Below are 11,136 nucleotides of genomic sequence, written 5' to 3' on the forward strand. Positions count from 1 at the left end.
CCCTGCTGCGTGAGGAGTGCACGGTTCTTATTGGCTGGTTTCTCCTGCTGCGTGAGGAGTGCACAGCTGGTCTGGTCTTCCGTAGCTCGTCATTGGCCAGCTCCGAGCCTTGTGGTCCTGCCGTCATCACGGACACGCGGGGTCAAAGCCCACACTGCCCCGCACGTGACCCTCCACCGAGGTCCGCCACGACAAATTCTCCCCAATCAATGACAGCCGTCAGGAGAACATGGGGTCGTGCCCCAGCCCTGTCGGCGGGGCCGATTAATTTCAGCCGCTGACAGGTAATTAATGAACTGGATCAATCAGGAATGGCAGAATGGCTGTGAACGTCCCCAGCTGCGGAAACGGAGCGGGGCGGTGTTCTCCACCGCGGGAGTCCCAGCTCCACACCCACGCCGTACGGCCTCACCACAGCACCCAACTTAATGAGGCAAAAATCACTGACAGACACGTGGGCTACAAATCTCCCAGTTTTATTTGCGTATAAAGTTGAGTAAATGACACAATGAGTAAAAAACAGAAAGCCCTCAAACATGGAAACGTAGCATTTACAGTGGCAGCGATGAGATCATGGCCGTAGAACCCATTACTTTCCTCGTATGTATACTAACAAGACTGTAATCTGAAATAGGGTAAAATACAACAAACACATTATTACAAGGCAACTAAAGTTCACCAGGAGGGAATATAATAAAAAAACAAAACATTCACTGATGGTTTTTTCTTTTTTTTTTCTTTTCTTCCTGGTCAAATTCACACCCAGGTCTGACTTGACAGAAAATTTCAAAAAGTGAAAATTGAATGACATGGGACATGACCAAACAAAGCTCCGCCCATACAGTAGAGCCTGAACAAAGCTCCGCCCATACAGTAGAGCCTGAACAAAGCTCTGCCTATACAGTAGAGCATGAACAAAGCTCCGCCCATACAGTAGAGCCTGAACAAAGCTCCGCCTATACAGTAGAGCCTGAACAAAGCTCCGCCCATACGGTAGAGCTTGAACAAAGCTCTGCCTATACGGTAGAGCCTGAACAAAGCTCCGTCCATACGGTAGAGCCTGATCAAAGCTCCGCCCATACGGTAGAGCCTGAACAAAGCTCCACCCATACGGTAGAGCCTGATCAAAACTCCACCCATACGGTAGAGCCTGATCAAAGCTCCGCCCATACGGTAGAGCCTGATCAAAGCTCCACCCATATGGTAGAGCCTGATCAAAGCTCCACCCATACGGTAGAGCCTGATCAAAGCTCCGCCCATACGGTCGTGCTGTAGCCACTGCACTGCTATGGCAGGACAGACGCCATGCAGGAAGACGACTACTGAAATGAGCTCGAACTGTACGGTGCCATAATCCTAAATCACTTCTGCCTCGACACTTCCTCCATTCCTCTCAGAATATACAGTGAGAATAACGTTTCTGAGGGTGGTGCATGACTTGAACTACAGACAGGATGCATTGTCCTGACAGGTAAAAGGAATGGGTTTGACTGCACCAATAAATATGCTAAAGCTTTAAACACCGTGGGTGCTAAGCCTCAGAGTGCCGACCCACAGAGGGTTTGGCTCTAAAGCTGTAAAGGACTGAAGAAATGGCCTTCAATACAATAGCTTGCTCTGTGTTTACCACAACAGATGTGTTGTGCAAAAAACACACAAGTCTTGCAGAGCCTCTCAAAGGTTCCTTTAAAATATGCTTTGTTTTCAGACAGAAAGGAATGTGACAAGAAAACAAATCCAAACATAAATATGAATTCAAGTTTTTTTTCTTTTCCAGCAAACTCATCATAGCATGATCTTAAATCTTTAAAAATATTACGTATCCATGCAGTCGTTTTTTACATTTTTTTAAATACAAGTACAAAAAGACCATTAAAGTTAAGAAGTGTAAAGTAGAAAAAGGGGCCATTTTGGGGTGGGCTGATTTTCATGAGCTTCCTGGATTGGGAAGGTCAAATATGATTGGAGGGTTGGTGGGCTGGAAACTGACTGTACATGTTGAGGAGTTGATGAATGTGGTATATCCATCAGTCATTAGGCCATATCCTAGAGAGAAAGACAGAGACAGAGACAGAGTGAGGAGGGGGGTGTCCAAATATGTTGGAGGTGATGGGAAGGTCTATTGTAAGTGTTCCTCTAAGGGACAGTAGAGGAGACATGACTAGTTAGGTACAGGGTGAGGTGTTTGGGTGCTGTAAGCAGGAACTACCTGCAGGGTTCAATTAGACTCATCAAAACGTCTTCATAGTATGTTGCAGGCCAGACTCCCTGACCCAGAATCAGTCTAGGAGTTGTATCTCTAGTGGTGACTGACCACTGGCAGTGCAGTCTAGAGTCTAGGAATGGGCTTACTTTGTCCGGGGCAACCAGCCCCAGGAGTCTTTGTCTGGCTGGTTCTGTTCCACTTCTCCAGAACCTTTCACATTTATGACAGCAACTTTCCAAGCCAAACAAAGTGGAATGTGGAAATGATGACTTGGGTGTGTTTAAAACAAGCCTGTAAATGGGGGTGTTGATGGAACTCACCTTCATGGATCCCACCATACACATGGAGCTTAGGACGGACCCGCCTCTGTACCGTGTTGAGTAACTCCACACAACCCACCCTCTGGAGCTCCTTAGGCACCCAGTCCCTGAACCCTGAAGCCAACACAGAACAGAGTTAATGGAGTTCTCCCAACACAGAACAGAGTTAATAGAGTTCTCCCAACACAGAACAGAGTTAATAGAGTTCTCCCAACACAGAGTTAATAGAGTTCTCCCACCACAGAACAGTTCTCCCAAAACAGAACAGAGTTAATAGAGTTCTCCCAAAACAGAACAGAGTTAAGAGTTATCCCAACACAGAACAGTTAATAGAGTTCTCCCAACACAGAATAGTTTATAGAGTTCTCCCAACACAGCACTGATTTAATAGAGTTCTCCCAACACAGCACAGGGTTACAGAGAATTCTCCCAACACACACCAAAGTCTGACTGTAACCTTTGCTTTGACCAGAAATCTTACCATAATCCAGCACCAATCAAAACCACAAACCTAATCCTAAACTTGCAAAGTATTAAAAGTAAGCTAAGAAAACTCCTTCTGGAAAAAAGTCCTGACTTACTGAAATGCAACACAACATGCTCGTCTAACAAGGGCATCTGCCCATAATAAACGCCAGTTTGCAGAGAGCTTGCAGAATGCAGCAGTGGCACTTACCCAGTGGAGGCCCGTGGGTCATAAGAACGTCTACGTCCTCAGGGATCTGGTTCCACTTGTCCAGCAAAGACTGACCACGGGGCAAGTTAAAGCCCCATCCATTAAACCAGGGAGTCCTAGGGGAAAATGCACACACACACATACACACTCTTTCTGAATATGAAATTCAACCACACACACATAACACCCCAAACGGAGGGACTTCCAACACCTCAGATTAGATGTTCTCCTCTTTGAACATACATGGTTTAACTCATCAGCTTTATTTAAGTCCACATTATTAAGGAACAATTTAAGAAAAATACATGGTGGTGGTTCATTGGGACTTTGTAAAACCCTCCCCCCAAGCATCCGCACGCACACGTGCACCCACAAACGTGCACACACCAACGTGCACACTTGCATGGACACACACACAATTCCACCAAGCAGAGAAAAAGCCCTATAAAACACCACATGAAACCACAAGTGCTATATAAAACCTGCTGTCTACAGGACCAGATTACAAGGCCACAGCTATTCCCCTACGACTCGTCCAGGGTCAGAGGTTATCTCCAGAGTGGTGTCCCCAGAGCAGGGGTCATACCCGGGGCCAGAGCCATGCTGAGGATGAAGATCGATCACGCTGTCAGCAGGGGGGAGGGGGCGTTTGCGGAGGTGCTTAACGTGGGCTTTATTTGCCCAGGAGAGCAGCGCTGTGGACAGGCTGTACCAGGCCCGTCCTGGGACGAGGCAGCACACAGGGCCGTAATGACAAGGTCGTGGGGCATGGCGCTGAGTGACAGCTGCGGTTAGAGACGGAGTGTGTGCAGACGGAGGGTGTGCAGACAGGGGCGTTATTCTTCCTCCACACGCAGCTCCCTGCCCGTCTCTCACACACACACACACACACACACACACACACACACACACACACTCGCATAGTTCTGAGAGCCAGACTGACCCACACGCCTGTACGAGACTACATGCTTGTAGAAGCATGCCTAGCGTACTGTATATTTCATATGCCAGCCAAAGTTTGCAGACACATAAAGTTTGCAGCCAGGGAGAAGTGCATTATGGGAGAAGTGCAGTATGGGATACGCAGTGCAAGCAACTGGTGTGGAAACAGACGGGCTGGTATTTGAAACAATGGCAAAACAGTTGATTTCAGAGCAGTGGACTGGGACACGACCATCCAGACTCAGCAGAGGGTCGTGAAATATGGACAGATATTATATTCACATCATATTGTGAATATAAATAATGGGCTCACAGGTGAAGTAACGTGACCTGGTTAAATCATTTATTGATACTGAATAAGAAGTCAAAGCTAAAGTCATCTTTATTGTCAGTTCTGCAGTATGTACAGGACATACAGAAATTGTTACTCTCTCACACCCACACAGCTGAAGTAAACATTAAATAGCCAGTATAAAACAGATGTGCTAGCTGAAGGATTTATAGAGCGTCTGAAGTGTTTAAAGTGATGAGTGCATAACTCATGAGGATCGTGTGTAGCAGGGATGAAGCTGAGGACCCCCAACAGCCTGGTGGATAATGATGATGATGATAATGGTGGTGGTGGTGTTCCTCCATCTGCTGCTCATGGGAATGCTTTTATAGAATCCTCACAGAAGTCCTATTAGGAAGCTGGCCAGTAGGCTCACAGCACACTGTTGGACATGTAATGATTTGCTGCACCCCAGTACGTTAGATCTACTCTGGCAGTACATTGGTACTGGGGTGATCTACTCTGATAGTATATCAGTACTGGAGTGCTTTACTCCAGCAGTACTGAAATACTGCCGGTGTAGAAATAACCCAGTACTGATATACTGCTGGTGTAGATCACCCCAGCACTGATAACTGAGGTGCTTTACTCCAGCAGTATATCAGCACTGAGGTGATCTACTCCAGAAGAGTGATCACGGCCACTGCGTCCCTGCTCGCCCCACCACACCCCGACGGCACTGACCGGAGGCCCTCAGAGCGGCTGGAGGGTGGTGGTGAGGTCCAGCATGCGCGGGTCGGGGAGTGAAGTGGGGTTGTGCCTCTGTTCTGGTCCCTGAGCCCCGAGTACTTAGTCCTGACTACTGAATACTGCTGAACAAGCAGATGATGAGTCGGAGGACTCAGTCATGTTCTCCCTCTCTCTTTCTCTCCCTCTTTCCCTCTCTCTCACACTCTACCCCTCCCCTCACTCACACAGTCTCTCCCCCTCACTCCATCTCCCCCTCCTGTCCTCTTCTGTCCACCCTCCTCTTGAGTTATATTAAAAGGATCCCGTTAGAGGCTACAATCAAAGTAACGAGTGCAAATTAGTGAGAACAAAACACATCCTGAAGTGGCTGAATCTGAAAGCCTTCTGTTTGCCTTCAGAACATGACTATACACATCAAACCATCTAACCAAACAACCAAACAAACAAACAGAAGGCAGGACCCGCGAAACGAAAATACATTATGCCTAATTACAAAAGCACTGCTGATTCATTTTCCTGAAATGCATTTAAATCGGTTCCATGGACTCAAATCTCCAACAGAACTAGATGTGCCTTGCGGCGTTCTCCAGCCCGGTCCACGCCAGCCGTGCGCCGCTCAGTCTGCAGGCTCTGCAGATTACACTACAGGTCACACTGTTCACCATTTTAGGTGCAGGACCGAGACAAAAGAGCAACAATGAAACTAGTTCACTGTCTAGACATCCGTGCCTGGAACTCCTAAAAAACCCACAACCACACGGCGTGTGTCTGGTTTCAGACGCGGTGCTATTCAGGAGTCTTCTCTCCGCGCTAACCGTGGGACACCTCCACACACATGAAGCAGATGAAAGCTATAAATACAACCTGCAGGGGGGAGAAAAGAGGAGAAAACCCATCACAGAATCCAGGTGTGCCCGCCCCAGTCGCCGTCACTCAGGCTGTGGGGGCGTGGCTTATGTAGAGGACGGGAAAGAAAAATCACATCCAGCTGTCAGTTAAGCACTCGGCTCCAGTGTGACGTGGTAGTCACCCATCACCAACGGGCTTGGCCAATGAGGTTCTGGAGTCATCCAACGTCTTAGTGTAGTATACTGCCACATCTTAGTTCTGCTAGGCAACAGTTGCGTTTAAAAGTGAAACACGCTTCTGTAACAGGTGTATGAAATCGGACGGACAGCCAGACAACCTTCAGCGACTGATGGCATAGCAAGTCACATGGAAGAGCCCCTTTAATTAAATATCACAGGATGCCACGAACTGGTTACCATAGGACGCCATGAATTGGTTAATATAGGACACCATGAACTAGTTACCATAGGACGCCATGAATTGGTTAATATAGGACACCATGAACTAGTTACCATAGGACGCCATGAATTGGTTAATATAGGACACCATGAACTAGTTACCATAGGACGCCATGAATTGGTTAATATAGGACACCATGAACTAGTTACCATAGGACGCCATGAATTGGTTAATATAGGACACCATGAACTAGTTACCATAGGACGCCATGAATTGGTTAATATAGGACACCATGAACTAGTTACCATAGGACGCCATCTTTGCCACAAGTCAGTGTGTGACATCTGTGCCCTGCCAGAACCACACCGGCCTACTGCACATGCTCATTTTAAAATCCAAGAATTTGGAGGCAACAACAGCTAAACTACGAAATAGAAGACTATGCCAAGTGATGGAGTCCTTAAATGTGCAAGGGACGGAGTACAGAAACGTGTGGGGGACAGAGAGTACTGAAACGGGCAGGGGACAGAGAGTACTGAACCGTGTAGGGGACAGAGATCAGCTCTGGTGCCTTCACACTGACTCAAGACCTCTGGCTCACAAGTGTTTACATACTCTATTGTTCTACATTCTTGTTGAGACCAAATCTCCAAACAATTATGGGAAAATGTTTCACATTCTGGTGTAGCACATATCTTTGGCTAGACACCATTGTGTGGTGAGAGTGCCAGTGTGTGTGTCCATGTGTATGTATGCATGCGAGTGTGTGTATGGTCTAAGAGTGTGTGTGTGTACGTGTGTGTGTGTGTGTGTGTGTGTGGTACATGTATGTGTGTGCATGCAGAGTGTATGTGGTTGTTGTGTGCATATGTATGGAGTATGAGTGTATGCATGTGTGTGTGTGTGTGTGTGTGTGTGTGTGTGTGTGTGTGTGTGTGTGTAGTGTATGTGTGTGCGGTTTGTGGGTGATTGATCTAGGGGTAAATAAAGGAGAGTAGCTCCTCTCCACTGTACCTCACTGGGCCAATGCTCTGGGGTGCAATCGTTCAGCCACAGCCCCCTCTCCCAACACACACAATCATTCATCTAGCGCTCCCTACAAACCTGCACCAAAGACCTGCTCTGCTTCATCAATCCAGCCTGTCATTAAGCTGCCATATAGAAGACAGAAGGAGAAAGAGAGAGGGGGAGAGAGAGAGAGAGAGAGAGAGAGAGAGAGAGACGGTTGTACACACACACACACACACACACACACACACCTCCCCTCACAAGCTAAAATCAAGCGGCTCTTTAATAGTAACTGGGTTACTATTATTTTATTTAAACAGTCTCTGAAAAAAAAAGCAAATCCATGATAAAACCAGGAGAAGAAAAGACACTCAACACGTGCTTCACAAAGTGTATGCGACAAAGGCAAAGGTGGCAGATTCTCTTTTGGGAAGTCCGAGATCCCAAACCGCCCGCATCTGATCCACACCAAACCCAAACGTCAACCCACTAGCTGGACGACACAGTGACGACAGACACCCGGGAAAGAGCTAAACGTTCAGGAGAAATACTGACTGGTGTTTAGCCTTACTTCAATTTATGAATGCCAGGTATGTGTTTTGTGCTTTGCCATGATTTCTAAGAGAACTGAAGTCATCAGACAGTTCCTGTTTTAGTGAAAGTTACAAAGGCGTTGCATTTTTATGTAAGTGTCGGTTTTCAGCACACTGCTGCACTTAAGACTGACGTTAATTAGTCATCTGCCTCATGGCGTGGGTGTGGCCTCATTTACATGTCGATTTTGATTGGCATTTGTTTAGGATACAGGTGAATTTAGCGCAGCAGTAAGCAGACACCAATGTGCTAATCAGTGACTTAAGGAATAGGAATTAAAAACCTTTCAAATATTCTTTTCATTTTATTCTGAATATCCCAAATATACTGATAATAAGAAAATGAAGGCAAAACTCAGACACCACTCCATGCAGAGAGAGAGAGAGAGAGAGAGAGAGAGAGAGTGTGTGTGTTTTGGCTAGCTCAGCAGTTCATGGTGATGAACTCTCACTGACCTAGACGTAACATACACACATCTCTCACACACACACAGCGGGACACTGTGTGTGTGTGTGTGTGTGTGGAATAGGCCAATGGCCCCTCCAGGTTATTTATGAAGCAAAAATCTGCAGTTGCCTTCAGTCTCCTGACACAGAACACAGTGAAATATTTATCTACCCATGGCAGAGCATAGAGAGGAGGGTGGGGGGAGTTCAGCGGGCACTGGGATTTCCTGCTTGTGTTATTTCTATGGAGGATAACAGCCCACATCCCTGTTCAGTACCTGCTGATCTCTGAGCCCACGTCCCTGTTCAGTACCTGCTGATCTCTGAGCCCACGTCCCTGTTCAGTACCTGCTGATCTCTGAGCCCACGTCCCTGTTCAGTACCTGCTGATCTCTGAGCCCACGTCCCTGTTCAGTACCTGCTGATCTGAGCCCACGTCCCTGTTCAGTACCTGCTGATCTGAGCCCACGTTTCTGTTCAGTACCTGCTGATCTCTGAGCTCACGTCTCTGTTCAGTACCTGCTGATCTCTGAGCCCACGTCTCTGTTCAGTACCTGCTGATCTCTGAGCCCACGTCTCTGTTCAGTACCTGCTGATCTGAGCCCACATCCCTGTTCAGTACCTGCTGATCTGAGCCCATGTTTCTGTTCAGTACCTGCTGATCTCTGAGCTCACGTCTCTGTTCAGTACCTGCTGATCTCTGAGCCCACGTCTCTGTTCAGTACCTACTGATCTCTGAGCCCACGTCTCTGTTCAGTACCTGCTGATCTGAGCCCACGTCTCTGTTCAGTACCTGCTGATCTCTGAGCTCACGTCTCTATACAGTCACTGTACGGTTCCTACAGGAATGATGCACAATAAGGAGTCCCCTGCAGTGCCATATTAAATGCGGATGTGTCTGTGATCACAGGGCTATCGAAGTAGAGGGACCACTCGACCATGACAACTAATTCAGGTAATACTGTAAGGTCTGAAAAATCACCACCGCCACTCAGACAGCCAGACGCCACGCCCAGTTCATAACCACAGAACCGTGGATGAGTGAACAGCGCCTCCCAGTGGCCTGGAGAAAACCGCCACTCAAACTAGTGCACATACTAGTTACAGTACTTTCCTCAAATCCTAGCATTCATTATGTCGCCAAAAATATTACAAACACCGCAGCACAGTAGAAGGCACACAGGAGTAAAGGCCATGATTCTGACGTCTGCAAACACAAAGCTACATCATGCTGCATGCAGTCCGTTCTGAGTGTGTAAAAGCTCTTAGATGCAAGACGTTATGTCAGGATGTGCATGTATAGGTACCTCTGAAACCTGCCATATATCAATATGTAAATCATTGTTGTGTGATTTTCCACCCCACGATCCCACTGCTATCAGCATGAGATCACGCAGGCCCACTGGGAGGGAGCCTTCCCCCAGCAGGGACCGTGTATCCAGAACTCTTCCACATCACGGATCATGTCTCTGAAAGCTTCCCACAGTGGAGCTTGTATATACAGTGAGGAAAATAAGTTTTTTAACATCCTGTGACTTTGCAAGTTCTCAAACTTAGAAATCATGGAGGGGTCTGAAATCTTCATCTTAGGTGCATGTCCACTGTGAGAGACATAATCTAAAAAAATTATCCGGAAATCACAATGTATGTTTTTAAAATAATTTATTTGTGTTACTGCTGCAAATAAGTATTTTAACACCTGTGAAAATCAATGTTAATATCTGGTACAGTTGCCTTTGTTTGCAATTACAGAGGTCAAACGTATCCTGTATTTTTTCACCAGGTTTACACACACTGCAGCAGGGATTTTGGCCCATTTCTCCACACACATCTTCTCCAAATCAGCCAGTTTTCTTGGCTGTCGCTGAGAAACATGGAGTTTGAGCTCCCTCCAAAGATTTTCTGTAGGGTTTAGGTCTGGAGACTGGCTAGGCCACTCCAGAACCTTGATATGCTTCTTACGGAGCCACTCCTTAGTTATCCTGGCTTTGTGTTTTGGGTCAGTGTCTTGTTGAAAGACCCAGCCACGACCCATTTTCAATGCTCTAACTAAGGGAAGAAGGTTGTTCCCCAAAATCTTACAATACGTGGCCCCGGTCATCCTCTCCTTAAAGCACCCCAAAAGCATGATGCATCCACCCCCATGCTTCACAGCAGGGATGGTGTTTATGGGATGGTACTTTGTCCTCCAAACACGGAGTGTATTTTGGTCTCATCTGACCACAGAACTTTCTCCCATGATTCTGGATCATCCAAACGGTCTTGGGCAAACTTAAGACGGGGCCTGGACATGTGCTGGTTTAAGGAGGGAAACCTACCGTGCCATACATGACTTTAAATAATGTCTTAGTGTATTACCCACAGTAACCTTGGAAACAGTGGTGCCAGCTCTCTTCAGGTCATTGAGCAGCTCCTCCCATGTAGTTCTGGGTTGATTCCTCACCTTTCTTAGGATCATTACTACACCACAAGGTGAGATCATGCATGGAGCCCCAGTCTGAGGGAGATTGACAGTCATGTTTAGCTTCTTCCATTTTCAAATAACTGCTCTATCGGTTGATCTTTTGTTCACCAAGCTGCCTGGCAATTGCCCCATAACCCTTTCCAGTCTTGTGGAGGTCTACAATTTAGTCTCTGGGGTCTATGGACAGCTCTTTGGTCTTAGACATGTTAGT

At 47.0% G+C, this 11,136-nt stretch overlaps 1 protein-coding gene across 1 annotated transcript in view; it reads right to left on the reverse strand.

Moving 5' to 3' along the window:
• Positions 1-460: 460 nt before the first annotated feature.
• The window catches only part of mpped2 (metallophosphoesterase domain containing 2b), a 19,399-nt gene continuing 8,723 nt past the window's right edge, over positions 461-11,136 (reverse strand). Inside the window, exons 5-7 of the mRNA XM_077022197.1 lie at positions 3,203-3,318; positions 2,527-2,640; positions 461-2,046 (exon numbers count right to left, since the gene is read on the reverse strand). Of these exons, the coding sequence (XP_076878312.1) occupies positions 1,928-2,046; positions 2,527-2,640; positions 3,203-3,318 (349 nt within the window). The 3' untranslated portion in view covers positions 461-1,927. The remainder of the gene's footprint in view (positions 2,047-2,526; positions 2,641-3,202; positions 3,319-11,136) is intronic.

This window comes from Brachyhypopomus gauderio, chromosome 11, assembly GCF_052324685.1.
Source record: "Brachyhypopomus gauderio isolate BG-103 chromosome 11, BGAUD_0.2, whole genome shotgun sequence".
NCBI lineage: Eukaryota > Metazoa > Chordata > Actinopteri > Gymnotiformes > Hypopomidae > Brachyhypopomus > Brachyhypopomus gauderio.